At 41.6% G+C, this 21,060-nt stretch overlaps 1 protein-coding gene across 2 annotated transcripts in view; it reads right to left on the bottom strand.

Moving 5' to 3' along the window:
* The window catches only part of LOC124620374 (reticulon-1-like), a 387,596-nt gene that overhangs the window by 15,094 nt on the left and 351,442 nt on the right, over positions 1–21,060 (bottom strand). For both annotated transcript variants that reach the window (XM_047147045.1, XM_047147046.1), the window contains one exon: positions 2,077–2,287. In XM_047147045.1, coding sequence (XP_047003001.1) covers positions 2,077–2,287 — 211 coding nt within the window. The remainder of the gene's footprint in view (positions 1–2,076; positions 2,288–21,060) is intronic.

The following is a 21,060-nucleotide window of genomic DNA, read 5'->3' as shown; positions in this document are numbered from 1 at the left end:
CTATAAACCACTTTTTTAGCGGTCTTGGCTTGTGAATTCTCTTTCAGCTGCCACAGACTGCAGATTGTGCCCAGACTAACCATGTCAGGATTATTAACTTATGGAAGTGCAGTAATGAAATTATTACAGATTTGGAGTCTGGAGCTGAACATGTTGTGCACTGGCTGTATAGTTTCAGAGTTAAAAATTCTACTTTTAATATAATACTTCAATGACAAGCAATGTTTTCTTCACGCAAACAGCACCTACAGAAGACCAGGTTAAAGTGTGATATTAGACAGCCCCCACACCCAAAATCTAGGTTGTGGTACAGACTGATCTGTAACGTAACCAAGGTCTAGATTAGGTCGAAAGATGACGATTTGGTTGAGAGTCCTAGCTAATGTATGTGAAAACCAAGTAAAGGTTGTAGTAAAACAGTGAACTGTAATGTTGCCTCATGTTTGCCTTTCCTCCAGTAACATCAGTATTTGCACCACGAGAAATATTTAACATTAAGAAACCTTTAAACAATACTGCAGAATCTATGTCAATTTATTCCAGCACGGTTGACCTTATTTACAGTTCAAGTCAATTTCTGAATGACACTTTGTGACTCCTTACCAATACAGTCCAATAAAGCACACAGAAGCTTGTAAGCTTATATCTAATGAAGTGGTAATCCTGGAAGAGAGTTAAGGAATATTTTGTCATCTTCAAAAACTCCATGTTACTAGCATCCATTATGTTCAAACACACAAACTGAGTGTAATTAGGAAATGTCAAAGTAACTGAATACTTAAGTGGAATGCACACAGTAAAAGAAGAGTATTAGTACTCTTTACTGTGCAACAACTGGCAGTACATTCTTAGAAATATGGAATGAGACTATACTATTAGCATAGTCAGAAAAGTCTGAAGCCAACTTTTAAAGCAACAAAATATGAAATGTATTGCAGTATTTGAAAGTATGACTTGCGAGTCGTCATTAGTACTAGCCAGTGCTAACAAGGTTAGCAGCACGTGCAGTATTTACACAGCAGGGCTCCAGACAGCACACCATAACTCTTGACTTTCAGCATAATTACCGTTTATTACTGAACTTTAGATTCTAAAAACCATATTTAATCTGATATGACCAGTGGCACAAATGTACGAGATGGACTGTAATCATAATCCTCACTCCTGCCATGACATTCCCTTTTCAAATAAGTACCAGTACATCCACAACTCAGTGATGAAACCGAATGCTCACCACCTACGTTCCTCTTCCATTAATTTACTAATAACTGCCAGGGTGCAATTTTATCATTTAAGCACTCTACAGCTTTATTCGGAACACTTCTCATGATCTGCATTTTCGGTCAATCTAAATCCTTTGATTACTGATTATTTCAGACAAAATTTCTGTCACCCCTCTAAAGCAAAGGAGCCAAACAAATTGATGCAAGTTTTTTTCCACATTCTCAAACACAGGCCTGTATCGAATGAGCTACCTTAGTATCTGGTCTATTTTGTTAACACCATTCCTGTAATAACTTCCCCCTGAATTAGAAATCCTGCTAATCAAATCTTGCCCATTAGGTTCTATACAATCATTTCAGACTTTGCTACATGCCACGCATTTTTCACTTAGCAGTTCACAAAGAACATCATTTCCTGGAAAGTCTGTTTTGAAAGAGTACCCAGTTAAATTCATATAGTGGATGCCCTTTGTGTTGTTCGTAGTTCATGCACAATGTATGATCATAAGCATTAAAATACTTAGACTTATGGATCATGTAATATAGGTTTTCAGGATTTATTTTGCAATTTTGATTATGACAAGAGTGCATTAAAAATGGTATGAATGTAAAAATTAAGCTATGCTACCCATCAGTCTGTTGCCACACATTTTATTTGGTATTGAAGTTTGTTGGATTTCCCCAACTAAATGAAATTACCACCTTGCAACCTAACCTACACATTGTGCTATTCTACAAACCAGATTATGATCGCAAGCAATATTTCAGAGCAATTACTTTTACACTACTACTACTACTACTACTACTACTACTACTACTACTACTACAATAATAATAATAATAATAATCTCACTTGAATGGATGTCCATCTGAAGTGGTTTTCTGAACTGCCTGCAGCACAGTCTTGTAAACACGGAAACTAATTGTTCCCGTCAGAATTGCAAGTGAGAGATAAGCAATGACACTGATGAGTGAGACGTAAGTCAGAGACAGCAAAATTCCCAGCACACTTCCAAATACAATGCCAGACTTCTTTGGGTCCCTCCAGTAGATGAGCTCCACAACTGCAAGGAGAAACAACAATTCATAAGATTCAGAACTTGAAAAGGTATTTTTAATTTAATAATTTACTTATAAGTCTTGTAACAAAGGGTGTAACAAAAAATCAAAGCGCTACTTCATGTGATTTTAATGGTGTATATTGTGGAATCTTGTGTAGTTGAACTGGACATGAAGAGATATTAGCATACCCACTGAAATTTAGTAAATGGCTCTGAGCACTATGGGACTTAACATCTGAGGTCGTCAGCCCCTGGAACTTAGAGCTACTGAAACCTAAGTAACCTAAGGACATCACACACATCCATGCCCGAGGCAGGATTCGAACCTGCCACCGTAGCGGTTCCAGAAGGTAGCGTCTAGAACTGCTCTGCCACTTTGGCCGGCTCAAATTTAGTATTTGAGTTTATAGATACAGTAAACCCAGGAAGAGAAAGGTGACATCATAAATTATTATTATTTTAAATTTGGAGTAACCGAGCGAGTGCATGAACCTGATGCGCAGAGAGAATTCACAAGTTATGGAAGGACAGCCCCACATTTAGTGGTGAAACATTTGTTCTTTGGAGGTTTTCTTACCCACGACATGGAAAGAAAAGTAATTATGGGGTCTCGCAGACCTGCACTCTGTTCAAATAACCTCTCAACAGAAGCCAGAGAGGTTCCAATGAAAGACTACAAAGCGCAGAAGTGTGTTTTGAACAAACTAGTTAACTGCATGTCCCACATGGCACATTTTCTATAAAAACAGTTTATATTAGTAAATGTAAACAGTTTGTGTGTATGGTTACATGTTTGTTCTTTCTTTATTACTAACACTGTGATACTGTATGTCATTAATGAAACATCCTTACATTCAACAGCAAAAGTTAACCGAAAGGAACACCTTTGCCTTGTTTCAAGAACTTCATTGTTTTTATACAAATTCAGTTTTGGGATGTAAGCCCATTCTCTAGCACATAACTGATCTCAAAGATGGTAACTAAGGAGACACAAACATGTCAACTTCTTAGCTTATTGTTTCTTGACAATCTATAAAAATTGTCCAGTGACAACTTGGACACAGGTTACAATTCTGCAACATTCATTAGTGCAGCATTTATAAATGAATAAAAGTGTTCACATACATGGGAATTTGTATATCAATGTACAAATGAAGGCACCAATGTGGTTCTGTGTACATGTCAGATATCTGTATGTTAACACCTGTTATTTAATTTATAGTATTTCTAATTGAGTTAGTTTTGTACCCTTTCCCTCTGAGTAAGACTCCCACATGTAATACATATTTGTGGCTCTGGTTTAAGCAATAGTATATACTGGATGAATCTGCCGTCTTTTATCTGAAACTTCTATGGTGTTCTCTAATCCTAGTGCAGATTGTCCTCCCAGTCTATGAAATATAGCATGACTGACACTTGACAGATGACCTTACAAAACTTTTTAAACAAGCAGAACTTCAACGTGTTTGCCTTCAATACTAAACATGAGGAATATTTCTGTCTTGCTGCTTGTTATATTTTGTTAGCTGGAAACAAAGAATTTTTCATCCAACACTGTTTTCAAATGACAACTTCAGTGATGAATAATGAATGTCTTCTAGCGCTGTAGATTTCGATTTATTGTAATCTGACAATTAATATTAAAATTTAAAATAAATTTGGTTGGCTGTAATATTATCACTGCTTACACACTAAGTGATTTATTGCTCTAGATCATAGACCGAGTGAAATATGCAGGTATCTTAATATGTTGTTAGTTTGTTTCCCAAACCAGTTACTCTGCAACAGCTTCAGTTGCAGAACGTATCTGTTTGGGTCTATTCACAGATTCCTGTTTATGTGAAAGTTCTTTAATGTTATTTTTCTTGAAGATTTAATATATTTCATTCTTTGAAACTGAGATAGATAGTACATCTGAAACGAATGATTCATACATTTACAATGTCATCTACGAGGATTGACAGTGCTTTTTCACAGGCAAAATGAATATTTTATTGTTTGACACAAGTTGTTTCCCCACATGTTAGTAATATAAACGAGTACAAAATTTATTTGGTTACTGGAGAGTAAACATGACAATTTCTAAGTAATGAACTACCTAGTACAACATATTGCACGTAGGGCGACGCAGCGAAAGGGAAACAGCACGTAAGACCCAAATTTGTATTATTCTGAGACATGCATATCTGCCAACATGAAGCCAATTCCTAAAAACCAACGAAAAGATGCAAGTAACACTGTCAATATGTCTGAGAAGCTAGAAATGAGGTGAAAGCAATAAGAACTCTCTAATCAAATTGGTAGTATTACGTTCGAAGTTCATGTTCATGTTCCAAATGCTCGACACTGTTCGCCAAACTGCTCCAGGAAAGTTCCAGACCAGGAAATTTGGAGTCTTCGCTGAAATCAAGTTGTTCACAGACAGACGTGACCCCACGTGAAAACGAGCAGCTGTTGTGCGCTACACGTGGCAGCTGCGTCTCCCGTCAAAAACACACGTGCGGTGCCATAGCGGCGTGCGGATGGCAATACGAGGGAGGCTTACCTGGCCCCCTGTCCACGTACTCCTCGGCCATTTGGCCCTGCGACAGCTGCTGCTTCGGCCTGCGACCCATAATGAACACGCACGCAAACACGTGTGGCCCTGCGACACGCACGCGCTCGACAGAACTGCGGCTACGCGCGCCGACCCCACATTTCGCTGCCCACTCCAGCCGCGGCTGCGACCGGACCTGTCCGACTCCAGCGCCACCGCATCACAGCCCAAACCACCGTGCGGCGCTTACTTTGAATTACTTGAAGCGCCCCAGTGCCGACTTGCATTTGCCGCCACACCCAATATCCCAGAAACTTTCTTCCACCCCTTCTTCGAAGCATGAACATTCACAATGAAACTTTTAGTCGCTAGACTTTCAATGTATCGGCGATTTTTCTAGGTTTCTTGGCTGACCTTGAGAAGAGCCCTTTGATAATTTAGTCAGTTTTATTTTTCGCACTTTATTGCCACGTCATCTGGTCGACATCCCTTAGCGGTCAAACCGTTAAGTGTTAGTAGGCAAACTAAATTGAAAATGCGTACTAGAGCAGGCACTTTAAGTAGTTTTGGCGTGAACTGTATCAAGTAGCCACTAAACGGTGAAACAAACAATACAGTGGAATTTCGAGTCTCGGAACTGCGAGTTTCCCATAATTCACAGCCTCGTCGATTAAGTTTCCCCCACCTGCTCAAACCAGAACATCTACCGAACCATGCCTCTTAGTTCTGTCGCTGTCAATGGCCCCACGCATTTGCTTCTCCATGTTTTTATTTGTTTATACAAGCAAACCTTTGGCTGAAGGTGTTTTTCAATATCGGTACAGTACAGTGTTGTGTTTCGTTTTGTTTGTTGACTGCTTTTGTTCGTACACCTAAAAATGAGCGCTGTAACTAAGGAACAAAATCTGTGACTTTGAATGTTAGTTAGAAACACCGAAACGACTTGAGAAAGGAGAAGCGAACTTCCTCTTTAATACGGTGTCGGTGAATTTGGTCACTGGCGAAGAAGCCGACTGAAATTTGAACAGTTTTCTGGAAAGAAATGCTATAAAGAATCTCTTAGGCGAAAACTAAGTTGGTGTTAAAAAACAAGTAAGGCGTTGTGCATGTGGTTTATTTTCAACAATTATTTTATTTACAGTTTGTCCTGGTCTCTATCACCTGTAAGTATTGAGACTCCAGTAGTTTGTTTCAGTTATAAAATCAATGCGAATCAAGACAGCTATTTCAACGCTCCTGTTGGCCCACAACTTAGCTCTACCTGACGTGCCAATCTGTACATGAACAGTACACACACATCATTTCATAACGAAAATAAACTTGAGAGCAGATACCTTGCAAAACGGCTTGCACAGTTTTCGGGAGATGCTTAGGGGAATCCCTTACTCTCTATGTCTCGCATGCACGATACTACCATAGCACAGGAAGTAAGGGCCCGCAGTGATCATACTGATGGGGACAAACAATGGAACCATCCTACGAACACTAGGCAGTTTATTTTCAGCAAATATTTGCCAGCTGCCTAGCATACCCACGTAACAGCACTGTGTTTCACAGTGTATATGACAGCAGTCTGAAAGGGACTACCTGGGCAACCTTCATGTACTACCCCGGAAGCGACTCAAGCTAGTGGGTCAACACGAGAAACCCACCCAATTATTACAAGCTGGTACAAGAAGAGGTAATTAGAGCCAAGAGTGGGCAATAAAGCATTAAGGACAACTTATTCAGCTGTACTACAGAGGAGCTTACTGAACTTTTCTCGCACTGGACCCAGGTTGTGTAACTACAGCCACATACTAACTGGTGCCTTCATGCACTACATGTAACTTGAGCTAGGTCAGCTTCGATAAATGAATCGTGAATCTCCCTATAATAACGGAGCGCGCCAATTTGGCTTTTGTTAACATATTTTACTGACTCATCTTTGGTGCCTACATTGACAGCCTTCACTCAAATCAGTGATGTGTATATGCTTCTTACAAGGAGATCCGGGTATTTTTATTGTGGGCTTACGTACAAGATCCATCCACTTTTCAATTCAAGTTATCTGTCCTCCACAAATCTATATTTTATCAAATGATTTTCTACAAACTATATTCTGTCCTTAAGAATTTCCGAAAGTAACGGGCAAACGATGCCGTGCTTCAATATCTAGGAAACAATATACTTTTACAGATTATTTTAACATGTCTTCTTGATTTCGCTTTTGTAATACGGTTTCACTTCGGGCAAGATTTCTTTCACCCGCTAGTTACGATCTTTTATGACCTAACATTTTTGTAAGTTTCTCTGAGATAGATCAACTAAGCGCACGTACAGCAGAAGAGACTTCAGCCACTCTTTTCTCCATTTGTAACTACGAAAGGAACAAAATAAATTACACTGGCTACAGCATCTATTAACAGTAGACATTTTGGTCACTAGGTAGTCAACGGTATGTGCAGCGTACCTCTAGAGACGCTTGACAGACACACAAAGTATCTTTACACCACATGGAATGGGCAACAGACGACTGTACAGAATACAAATAAGTTTCAAAATCATTTCGTAACTTTTTCAAAATCTTTATGTCCTGATTCTTTTCGTATTCAAGCACCAACCAGCTTGTTGGCAGTAAAGAGCACCTGTCATGCCAAATGAGAAACCGCCGCTTTGCTGTTGATATTCCTTTTATATACGTGCTTGATAACGTTTATGGTATCTTAAAATTTGCAGGAAATGTAACACCATTTATAGAGAACACTGAATTTCATACAGAAATGTGTCCTTGTGAGGAACTTCACAAATACAGGTGTTGCCAAACTGCAATCAACGCACATCCGCCAAGGCGGGTTTGCCAACATTCTCAGCGGGCGTGTGGTGTGCAGGGACTCCCAACTAATTCAGCGGCTGCTATGGTGCATCGAATGCACGCGCTTTTACGCTTTTTTAAAAAAACCCACACGCAAAATGACCACAATTTTATATCCATACAGGTATCGACGGAAAAGTGCAAAACCGCAAGCTTCAGCGACCTATGGATGCGGCAGCGCAGTTTGATCACGCAGCTGGCAAGGGGTAGTGAAAAAGACATGTTGATGCCAGCGCGTGAAGTCTTTGCTAATCTCATTTCGTGTACTCTTCGCAGACAGGCGCGTGAACAATACACGCAGATGTCAGCATTTGAGAGAGGGCGTGTAGTTGTGTTCAAAGAAGATGGTTGGAATAAGAGGCGAATCGCTCGACACTTTAATAGGAGCGATGTCACTATTCGACGATGTAGGCAGGAATGGGTGCACCATGGCCGAACACAGCGTCAAGACGGAAGCGGCACCAGGAGAGACGACAGGACGTGAGTGCCAAGTAACCATCAGAGAGGCACTCTATCCCTGGATTCACCATTATAATCGACCCGACGTGCAACTGGTGCTTTAGTGACCAGAAGGAACATTAACAGGCGGCTCATAGAAAGGCCACTGAGCTCACGACTGCCCCTTGCACCAACCACCATTGAGTGTGTGTGTTGGGGCTTATGGGCGCTCAACGAGGTCATCAGCGCCCTGACACATTAAAAGGAGCGAATCAGCCACCACTGACAACAAGCCTGTTTGCAATGGTGTCTGCCACATTAGGCCTGGAATCTCTGGCTGGAGTGGAATTGCCTTCAGTGATGAGTCCCGCTTCGGACTGATCAATATCCAACTAGGACGTGTCTGGAGACGCCACAGGCAGTGGCAGGATACCAAACTGACTCGCCCACCATACGGCCAGACAACCGTAATTATGGTGCCATTTGATTTCATAGCAGGATCTCTTTGGTTGTCATCCACGGCACCCTTACAACACAGTGGTACGTCGACCATATTCTACGCCCTGTTTTGTTGCCCTTCATGGCAAGACATAGTGGGCTTAAATTTCAGCAAGAAACTTATAATGCCCGTCCACACACAGAATTTCCATAGCTTGTCTCCGTGCTTGCCAACAAAGTCGCCGGGTCTTCCCAAATTACAAAGTCTGGGACATTACGGGTTGGACCCTCCAACCAGCTCGGGATTTTCACGACCTAACGCGCCAATTGGACAGGATCTGGCACCATATCCCTCAGGACGACATCAAACAACTGCAACAATAAATGCCAAGCCGAATAATTGCTTGTGTAAGGACCAGGTGGACCAATGCATTATTTATTTGCCCAATTTGCGAAGCTCTTTCTCTTGAATTATCCAATTTGTCTGAAATTGTGACCATTTGTTTGACATTTACATCGCATCTACCGATTCCCATCCTATTCGGACAATTCCTTAGTGGTGCAGTTTTCTTTCTCCTCTCTAGAGTGTATATCCTTACAAGATAATTCTGTTGTATGTTGATATTACGAAATTACTGACCAAAATTAGTAATGCACTTTATTTGCATATGAACATTTGAGCCTGTACAGTGTTTCAGCACTGAACGTCCAGTCGACTTCAGCATCCACCATAAACTGCATCCACGGATACTAATACATTAAACTCAAATTTCTTTGTTCTAGGCGAACTGGTTCTTATGTGCACATCCAAAACCATTCCTGCGTGCCCCATCCATGCTACCCCACTCATTTGTAGTCTAATTTTTCAAATTCGTTTACTTCTACGTTCATGACGATTCTTAGCATTTACACATGGCTTTCCTTTTCCTTTTCTCATTTTATTCATTCAGAAAAGTATAGTAATCTGAAAAAAGAGACTAATAACTTTATGATGCTTTTATGTCTTTACAGTGTGATCTTTCAACAATTATTTCAAAGATTTGCTAGTTTCACTTCCTTTGAAACTATCTTGTAATCCTGCTGCACATCCAAGTCCAAAGAGCTTATAAATGATCTAATATTTCTTCAAATAGTCCACCTGACCATTTAGTATTGTGACGAGCAACGGAACTGTGGGAAACCCCGTAACAATCGGTGTTTTGGCGTTTCTGTATATGCGATCTTGAGGGCGCTTGACCAGATGTGGTCTAACTATGCTACCAAAGATCTCTATGGCGCACGAAGAGCTCTTCAGGCTATCCATCACATACAACCAGAAGAAAAATATATTCAGACAATCCTCGATATCCTATCCCACCTTTCAGAGAAAGCGCAAGGAGGTGCTATACTGCTGTGCACTTAAGGACACAGGCTTGGAAAACAGTTTCCCACTGTGCTACTCTAACACCCGCGGTTTGTCACCTTGCTGTTTAGACAACGGGTCATGCAACTGCGGGAGGAGTGACGGCTCGGGATGAGGAAAAAGCTGCAAAACAAACGACGAAGCTATTACGTTCCACTTTCCGACCACTGATGCGGGATGAAGTTTTAACGCGCCTCGGGATAGGCCCGATCCTCGGGCGCATGGATTCGTCTCTGACGAGAGGACCCACCAACGTGCAGTGGTTGTAGTGTACAGATCTGACACCACACTGTAAACAAATGTGTGATATTCACATCTGATGGCTGCAACTGGCATTACCAGCTCATCAGCCATCTATTTTAGGTGATGAGACGAATGTGGACCGTATTTCACCGTTTTTGTGATGTATTTTAGTTTATTACGTAGAAGAGTTACTGTATTTTCTAAGTGGCTGGTCTATCCTATTTTCTTGCACCTACCACCCTTCGCATTTCCTTAGATGTTGGGTAGTTCTAGTCTACGTGGTTTTACAATGGATTGAGAATGGAGGAGAATGGGTGTGATTTGTATTTCTTATTTTATATTTGGTAAGTACTTTTAAACATTTCAGCCACATTTAAATTCCCTCTTGATTGTGCTATAACCACCATCAACTTTCCTACTCCTAAATATCTAGAATCTCTCGCGCGGTGTATATAGCCCCGCGTACCCGTAAAATCGCGCAGGTCATTCCTGTTTATTAAAGAAGGACGGGTACAGTGAGTTACAGATACAAAAATACTTCCGTAACAGCCCTCTATTCGCAAAAAAACTGCACGCACATTCAGATAAACTGGAATTCGAAATAAAATTTGTACCGTATCACCTAGTAACCAAGATACGATTATCTTTAGATATGCGACTGACTCACCGAATTTCTGACTAATGGAAACCAGTGCGTTAGACACGTGCATCTTAACTCTTTAACAGTAGATAATATATATAATCGCTGGTCTTGACTTTATTTACTACAATCAAATTGTACTGGTATTAATACATCCAACAGTTGCTCTGACACGTATTGTTTCTAATTCGGTTAGCTTGACATATCAAGTAACAAGTGAGTAATGGTACAAGCATTAACTGATGGCCTTAGGCGCACTCGTCATTAGAGCTGGTTTTGTGATTAACTAGCATTTTCTACCTACTCCTTAAGCCTTCTGATTTTAATATACACGACCGAATTCAGTTCATAGTTACATACAATTTCGCTGATTATATGCTTTGAAATGCTGCTTCTGACAAAGAATGAACACTGCACATAATACTGTTTCACAAATTATCACGAACATGTTAGCCCGAAGGATAAATTATTTCCGCTGACAGTGCACATGCAGGAAAGTTACTGGAACACTAATGCAGTAGGTATATTAATTGCTCTTTTTTTTACTTTGAGGAGGATCGCACTGACATTCGTGAGTAGTTCGTTTAAATCTGTAAGAATGACTTAATGGAGGTGGCATAGTTCCATGTCAGATGAAGTTCCGGCTGGTACTGCAATGAATGCTAGTAAGAAGTTACAGTAAAGGACGCAAACATTTAGGATTTGGAGAAGAGGCTGATGCAGATGTAGCTACTACCTCTACCATATCAAACACTACAATGACTGATGGCAGTCCGGGTACCAAATGGACCTGTGTTGAAACGTCAGCAGGTTGCTTATACATCGCCTGTGCTTGAAGCATTTCACGAAAGCCATTGAACTTATTTATGCTGTCGTAGCTGCAAATGCCGGTTTATAAACATGGTCTTAAGTTGATTGTGAACTCCAGTCCTTTGGGACATGTCTTCCTCTTGTGTTTACTGACTGAAGCTGACAACTTCCTGCTTTTTTTCACATCTACCAATGAAGCTAACATGTACGATTTTGTGTTCATTCATTGGTACGAATATTTATCACCCCCGTAACTCATGGCGGACTTGGGGATACATAACAAATTGAGCTGTTTCCCTGCTTATTATACCCATAGAGTACACACTGGTGTATTTCATTGTTAGTTTGTATTGGTCATTTTGATACTTTAAAGGTTAAAGAAAGAGATACTAATGCTTCACATCTTCATTATGAAATCTATTTTCCTGCTTTCCCTTGAAACCTATTCTTAACACAATGATCTGCTCTTACAGTATTTCGCCAACTGTCAACTTTAGCAAGTGAACACGGCGGTTGCTGTCAACTATTTTAGCAATTCTGCACGACACTGACATTCTAAGTTCATGATAATTACCAGTGAGGAACACGAGAGGTAATATGACCATACGACTTCTCTTATAATATGGGTTAAGGAAACGCAAACCTATGTTTATAGCATTTGTAGACAACTTTTGATAATGTTGACTAGAAAACTTGTCGAAATTCTGAAGGTAGCAGTGGTTGAACACAAGTAGCGAAATGCTGTTTACAACTTGCACAAGAGTCAAAAGTCATAAATGGGAAGCAGTGATTCCGAAAGTAGTAAGACAAGGTTGTGGCTTATCCCAATGTTAATCTGTACACTTAGCACGCAACAAAGGAAAACAAAGAAAAATTACAGTAGGAATTAAAGTCCAGAAAGCAGAAATAAAAACTTCGAGGTTTGCCGGAGACACTGTCATTCCGTTGGAGACAGCGAAGGACATGGAAGAGCACTTGTTTTGAGATGAATATCGACAACAGCAAAGCAAGGGTAATGGAATGTAGTCTACATCTACACCTACATATATACTCCGCTAGCCACCAAGCGTTGTGTGGCGGAAGGCACAATTCGCGCCAGTCTTATTTCCCCCCTCTGTTCCACTCGCGGATCGCGCGAGGGAAAAACGACTGCCTGAATACCTCAGTACAAGCTCTTATTTCCCTTATCTTTGAATGGTGATCATTGTGCGGTTTGAAAGTTGGTGGTAATAATATATGCTCTACATCCTCGGGGAAGACTGGATTTCGGAATTTAGTGAGCAGCCCCTTCTGTTCAGCGCGCCATCTGCAAGTGTGTCCCACTTCAAACTTTCTATGAGATTTGTAATGCTCTCGCGACGGCTAAATGTACCAGTCATGGATCTTGCCGCTCTTCTTTGGACCTTCTCAATCTCTTGAATCAGACCCAACTGGTAAGTGTCCCATACAGACGAACAATACTCCAAAACTGAAGTATTGTAAGCTATTTCCTTTGTTGAAGGACTGCATCGCTTCAGGATTCTACCAATAAACCGCAATCTGGAGTTCGCCTTACCCGTTATTTGCGTAACGGAAATTAGATTAGGTAACAAGACATTTATTGTAGCAGATGAGTTTTGTTATTTGAACAGGAAAATAACTGATGACCGAAGTAACTGGCAATGGCAAGGAAAGCGTTTCTGAAGAATAGAAATTGTTAAAATCGAGTATAGATTTAAGGATCGGGAAGCCTCTCTTCTGAAAGTATATCGAAGTATGGAAGTTAAACATAAGCGATAAACTGTTTAGGCAAGAAACTTGTGAAATGTGATACCATCGAAGAATGCTGAGGATCAAATGGGTGGGCCATGTAACTAATGAGATGGTGCGGAACAGAAATGGGGAGAATACTTGACTGGAAGAAGGGATCGGTCGATAGGACATTGAGACATAAAGGGATCACCAATTTAGTATTGCATGGAAGTGTAGGGGGTGAAAATGAGTACAGTAAGCAGATTCAGAAGGATGTAGGTTGCAGTTATTCACAGATGAAGCTTGCATCGGATGGAGTAGCATGGAGAGCTGGATCAAACCAGTCTTCGGACTGAAGACAACAACAACAACAAGCATCTGTTTCAGGCTTCCCCATGGTTACCTTCTTGATCAGAAATGAGGCAACAGCTTACCCCTATTCTATATCAACAAAAGTACTTGTATAAGAGAGTAACGTGTTGGTTCGCGATGGAGGTTTCTCAGTACCATTTGCTGTACTTAGTGTTCTTTACCTACCATTGCAGAACGCATTTGTGGTCTCAGTGTTTCTGGCTATTAACTGGGTAGGGTGTTCTTGGGCGAGGGCCACTCAGTGCTGTAACGACGAAGACAAGCAAGAGCCCAAATAAATACCTGACGCCACACTTCATTACCGCGTGAAGTTTTACAGGTAACGTGCTTCTACAGAACTACTACTGATCAGACAGGACAGACTTTCCAACCGTTTGCCACACGCTGTTCATGTAGAACCACGACATAAACAGTACTGTTTCACTGTCTTGCAAAATGAACAGGAGAAACTTTCTAAACGCAGACGCTGCCAACAACAAAAAGCAAGTTTGACAGCGCCGATCTACGAATGCTTGTCCTCGAAAGTGTCAACCTAGAAAAACTACCTAGCAGACAAACGATGGCGGGCACGGAAACCGCGACGGTCTTGGCAGCCGAGAAGATGAATCCGCTAGCAAGAATAATAATAAAGCGGCTACCTGTTACTACATTTCGGGAGCCAAGCCGTCCTAAAGATAGGCCACGCAAAGCGCTGCCCGCCAATACTCGTATGCGGCAGCCAGCGGCAGGGCATTCCTCGTCGCTAGCTGGAAGCCTGCCTGCATCGTCGCAAGAGCTCAATGGTCGTTTGAGCCGTGACCCGGACCCAAAAAACGCTGTCGCGGCAATTTCTCCCCATCGCCAGGCTTCCCGTATTTCACAGTCAGCTAGTTACCAACCAAGCATATCAATTTTCCGCCATTTCAGTTACATTTGACGAGAGAGAGAGAGAGAGAGAGAGAGAGAGAGAGAGAGAGAGAGAGAGAGAGAGACTTCTTTAGCGATCTCAATTTTAATTGGTTATATCTAACCTGGACAAACCACAGGGAAAAATTTCTGGGTGCGTTGTTGAAGGAACGCATGCACCTCCATTACGAGACATTTACCTGGGACTGACCTGTATTACCAAAACCTGTGATTGGTGCTTGGTTAAATAATAATTCCTCCGTAATCACGTGTTTCATGTAACATTATTCGGTAGTGTAACTATTTTCCGCGGTGCTAAAGAAACCTAAAAATACAATGTCCATGCGATGAACTTCATCCCAAGTGAACATTTTCTGATGCCCTCTAACTTTTTACTGTCAAGCGTTTTGTTACACTTATTTGGGTTACTTTCAGTTTCTTTTACTTTCAAATTGTGTATTCAACACGAGTTCTCCCTCACAGCTGACGCTTACAGCCCTCTTACATCTGAAACAACTTTCTTTTTATCAAATGGCATTAATAAGGCCAATAATCAACACCCGATTTATGTGACACACAGCTGACAGCAAGAAAGCTGCGTCTCACTTGTTTCGCAAGATCTGTTTCGCTTAGCTTAGTACCTCAACACACTTATCTCTAGTCTAACCGCACACGTGGGTGACGTTTGGACCATGGTCTGCTTCCTTGGATGTGCCAGAATCATTACTCTTACGGGATATTAAATGCAGCTTTCTATTTAGAACTTTTCATGCACAATAGAGTACACGAAGGCTGAAAGTCTGTTTTATGGAACCTGAAAAATGGTGCACGCCTTTCGGAACAGTTGTCAGTTAAGCGATGTTCATATGCAATCGTTTCTGGATTTCTTCTGAATGAGTGTATTGACAACGAATCGTTGAGAACATGTACAGGGAGGCAAGAGTTGGTATTCAGACACGCGTGAACAATGGCTTACACCAAGCTCGCTAAATCTCACAGCTGATAGTTCCGATGGCCTGTTTCTTTGGTCAATAGACCACACCTGAATGCACTGACTGCCCCAAAAAGCTTACCAAAGCCCATAATAAAATGAAAACTGGACGAAGTAAAGAAGCTTTCGGCTTCAGTGTGTGTCATATTAGTAGTACTCAAGATTCCGTAAGTGTTCTGTAATGTTATAATCGAAAAACATTGATCTAAGGCCAGTATTACACTATCACATTTGACACAAAAATATCATCAGATATTCGTCAATTTCTTTGACAAAGATCTTTGAGGTGGCGCTAAAAAGGGGTATTACACTGTCATACTTTCATCAAATTTGAAGATGGCGGACAACAAGTTGTTATGCGGTGCAGTTGCTAGTTCCAGAATTGGATTGTGTGTGTATTTGAAAGATAAGAGGCGTAAGAAAAGAAAACACACTTGGATGACGCCACAGGTATTAGGTCGAGATAAGAGCATTTGGCAAAATTTGTTACGAGAGCTGCAAAAGTGTAGGATGTCAAGTCATACATATAAATTACTTACTAATGGATGAGAGTATTTCAGTGTTTGCTCAGTAAAATGGTTTCTCATATTAAAAAACGGAATACACACTTTAGAAATGTATGTGCAGAAGACAAGCAAACTGCAACACTGCGATTTCTTGACAACGGGAGAGGACTACTCTAGTTTATAACATAGCACTCTAAAATCACATTGCACATTAAACAAAACAATTCCAGGAAAGTTTGAAGCGATTTATAAAGCACTGAAGGCAAAATTTGTGAAGGTAAATAAATGTTTAGTACACTATATGGTCAATAGGAACTATTTTTAATAATTTAATGGAATGTGTGTTCCGTACTTTTTTATTAATTTTGTAGTTTTTGGAACAGATGAAGCGCTTTTTAATTTGGGCCATCGAGAGTTCAAAAACAAAGTAGAACGGAAAGCTATGAAAAAATATATTTTAGAGAGTGACCACATACTAGTCCGGCTTGCTGAAAAGCGCCTGCTTGTTTCCAGATGTTAAGGTGGATGGCTGTGGCTGTGATTGTGGACATGAAGTCGCCTGCAGCGTATTCCACCTTCCGATCAACACACAATAGCAGGAATAAAGTCGAAGGAACGCCAACGCTCAAAGCAGTTACATTTCACATTGCAATGAACAGAAGACGGAAGGACATACGATCAAATCTACGGCGAGACCCTATATTTGATAACATTTGACGACAGGCGAGATTTGTGGAAGTTCCATATGACACCACCAAATTTGACATATCGACTTTTACAAAGAAATATGATAGCGTAATGCCGGCCCAACGACACCCTGAAACGAGTAACCGCTCTTTAACTCAGAGCTTTCGACAACAGACGCGAAGTCTACGTTTCGTAACGACCATTTACCACGTAACCGAACTTACGAAGTGTCGAAGACTGTACCTGCGGTGGACAAGAGCACAGTTGTCGCAGCCTGCCAATTTGTTCGCAGTACTCATGCTTCGATCGATGAAGAGGAAAGCTAGGGAATGGGAAAGTGTGCATATAGCAGTTACAAAATGCAGCTGCTACACTTAAGAAATCCTTATAAAAAGGCGCTAACTTCTGGGGGAAGTATGGCAGAATACGAAGTAACTGCTAAAGGGCATGGAAGTTTACTGTGACTTCTCGTAGTCATTGGAGACCAAGCACAAACTTAAGAAGGGAGCATAGGGAAGAAAAAGGCCTATTCAAAGAAGCTATTCCAGCATTTGGCACAAACGTTCTATTGGAACTACGAAAAACTCACATTTGGGCAAGGGCGGGAATTGGAATCTATGTCCTCCCTAATGCGAGAGTAGTCTGCTAAGCACTACGCCACCTCACCTCACGTGGCAACACGATGTTCCACACGAGGTGGCCACCGAAGGTGTTTCGCTGTCAAATGCACTATTTCCACGAGGAAACAATATCTTAATACTTGTTCCTTATATGCCGCTCACGAACAACTGTCGCTCCCTGGCCTGTATTCATATATTGCTTTGGTACAAAGCTTTTTGGAATTAACGCCAGAGTACGGTTTCTTCCTCTTGTGCATTGTAAGGTAGTGCTGCTCAGTTCGTGTTAAGTTTGTCGCTGTAGCATGAATTTCACGGGTTTCACAATCTAACACAGCGGCTGCCTAATGTATTATTTCCGAAACAGTAATTCTAACTATCTCTTACTTGCATGAATTTTAATGGCCCAAAAAACAGCGAAATATGTAAGCATTTATGACTTAAAACCCATATAAATATATCCATGAAATACTATGTATGGTTTATTAAAAGCATTCTAGTTGGGTTTTTATATACAACCCAAAAGAAAATTCACTTCTGAACAGATTGTTAGTATAGTAAATACATTTTGCTGTGTCTGAAACCAACTAGCACTTATTTTTGAAATTTCGGCACGTGTCTGAAGAAAAACAATACAGTGAAAACCGTAACACTCACTCCAACACTGCAGAGTTGCACTGTATCATACGATGCTATTTCATGTTTTCTGTTTTCAATGATACGTTATTCGCTAAAGACAGTTTTGTACCTGGAAAAGCTATCATCACAGGACGACACAGGAACGCAGTTCAAGGAGGTGACGTTACTGCAGGCCAGCTTGGGTCCACTGTCTTACAATGTTGTGGCATTCGCAGGTATACTAATTCTGGGAACTAGAATATCCAGGATGTCGCTGAAGACCACTTTGAAATTTGTTTACTTTGTCAGCCATAAGACGATGAGCTGAACCCAACTTGCTCTGTACATGTTGGCACAAGATCCAGGGCGTCACGCAGTTGTGTACCAGCAGCTTCCAATCATGTGATGGCTTTTGATACTACTGAAACGTTTGCGTTGACATGTGCCAAGTTTCCAGACGAGGTATCTCAAGACCCCTCCCACAGTTTTGACAAACAGATTCGTCGCTTCAAGCTCACAAAAGATTGACTTTATTTTGGTGTATTTGGTGCAGTAATACTCAGCAGCATTAAGCCACGAACGTCATCGTGTAAGGCTGAGGGGCAGTGAATGTGTTCGGTCCTTGAATTTCTGCACCCACAACAGAACTTTCACATGGACTTTCTTTCCAAAGGAATTGAATTTGCCCTCACCACCGTAATTTAATCGCAGCTCTTCTGCACCTCTGTGTAACACTTGTCTAAGCCAAGTTACGTACACCATAGCGGGATATAGAATCTTAAAGCCTCTTGGCTGCTTTAGTGTGTATGAAGCAAGGTCTGTCACACCAAGCGGCCACAGTAGTTTCTGACGACTGAAACAAAATGACCCTTGTGGAGTTTTCCTTCTCATGTTAAGAGGAACATTTCTCCAGACCTGTCAACATTTAGAACACCCACTTTGCAACAACGCCCATGCCACATCGTTGTGTTCATCTATGTAAATCCCGATCTTTTGGTCAGCAACACTAATGCGTGTTTTGTTGAGTACCACCGCCTAGCACGAGAAATAGTTGTTTCTCAATGTAGATTCATCGGGAATTGGATGTGTCGTGTAGTTCACCACCAACTGTCTGAAGAGTTGATTTTTTTGCTTCTCTAATGGAATGCTGCCAGGGAGACCATCTCAGGCAAGTCCTTGAACGATTGGAGTTTTGAAATGGGACCTGTGATCAAATAACAGCATTTGTCTTATTTTTAGCCCTTCTTTTCACAGAGCTGCTATGTGTGGGGGTATTGCAATGATGTTGCACAGTGAACCGCTTTATTTTCTGTATCAACTCCCCATTGATTACAAAGTATTAATATCCCAACAGTGCTGAACTATTCTCCAAAATCATGAACAAAATCACGCAAGCTTCATGCTGTTGACACTATTTCCGACATGTTGAACCGCACCGAGATTTTATTTGAACTGAGTAGTGTCACCCTGTTTATCATTTATTACGTCGGAAGCTGCCTTTGTTGGCTTCGTTAGAGTTCTGTCGATTCCGCGTAAAAACCGTACGTCAGAGAACCAAGGAGCGTGTTACGCTGCTTGTCCACTGCAGTCCTCATAAATAAGGCTTTGTAGTAACTTTTGTTTATTTGTTACAATACCAACTGAAACATTGTCATGTGAGGAACACTTTCATGTTTTTATTCCTGTGTCCACAAATACGCTACAAAAATGCATTTTTGGCAAAATTTGGCCGAAATAATGTGGGTCCTGATCGTTACTTACCTCACTATGAATGTTCACTACCTACAGACATGAACTGTTGTACGTTTATACACTACTGGCCATTAACATTGCTACGCCAAGAAGAAATGCAGACGATAAACGTGTATTCATTGGACAAATATATTATACTAGAACTGACATGTGACTACATTTTCACGCAATTTGGGTGTATAGTTCCTGAGAAATCAGTACCCAGAACAACCACCTCTGGCCGTAATAACGGCCTTGATACGCCTGGGCATTGAGTCAAACAGAGTTTGGATGGCATGTACAGGTACAGCTACCCATGCAGCTTCAACACGATACCACAGTTTATCAAGAGTAGTGACTGGCGTATCGTGACGAGCCGGTTGCTCGGCCACCATTGACCAGACGTTTTCAATTGGTGAGACATCTGGAGAATGTGCTGGCCAGGGCAGAAGTCGAACATTTCCTGTATCCAGAAAGGCCCGTACAGGACCTGCAACATGCGGTCGTGCATTATCCTGTTGAAATGTAGGGTTTCGCAGGGATCGAATGAAGGGTAGGGCCACGGGTCGTAACACATCTGAAATGTAACGTCCACTGTTCGAAGTGCCGTCAGTGCGAACAAGAGGTGACAGACGTGTAACCAATGGCACCCCATACCATCACGCCGGGTGATACGCCAGTATGGCGATGAGTACACGCTTCCAATGTGCGTTCACCGCGATGTCGCCAAACACGGATGCGACCATTGTGATGCTGTAAACAGAACCTGTATTCATCCGAAAAAAATGACGTTTTGCCATTCGTGCAGCCAGGTTCGTCGTTGAGTACACCATCGCAGGCGCTCCTGTCTGTGATGCAGCGTCGACGGTAACCGCAGCCATGGTCTCCAAGCTGATAGTCCATGCTGTTGCAAACGTCGTCGAACTGTTCGTGCACATGGTTGTTGTCTTTCAAACGTCCCCATCTGCTGACTGAGGGATCGAGACGTGGCTGCACGATCCGTACAGCCATGCGGATAAGATGCCTGTCATCTCAACTGATAGTGATACTAGGCCGTTGGGATCCAGCACGGCGTTCCGTATTACCCTCCTGAACGCACCGAATCCATATTCTGCTAACATTCATTGGATTTCGACCAACGCGAGCAGCAATGTCGCGATACGATAAACCGCAATCGCGATAGGCTACAATCCGACCTTTATGAAAGTCGGAAACGTGATGGTACGCATTTCTCCTCCTTACACGAGGCATCACAACAACGTCTCACCCGGCAACGC

This window comes from Schistocerca americana, chromosome 6 (genome assembly GCF_021461395.2).
Source record: "Schistocerca americana isolate TAMUIC-IGC-003095 chromosome 6, iqSchAmer2.1, whole genome shotgun sequence".
Taxonomy (NCBI): domain Eukaryota; kingdom Metazoa; phylum Arthropoda; class Insecta; order Orthoptera; family Acrididae; genus Schistocerca; species Schistocerca americana.
Note: the sequence above shows the minus strand (reverse complement) of the source record. Positions and strands in the feature narration are given on the sequence as shown.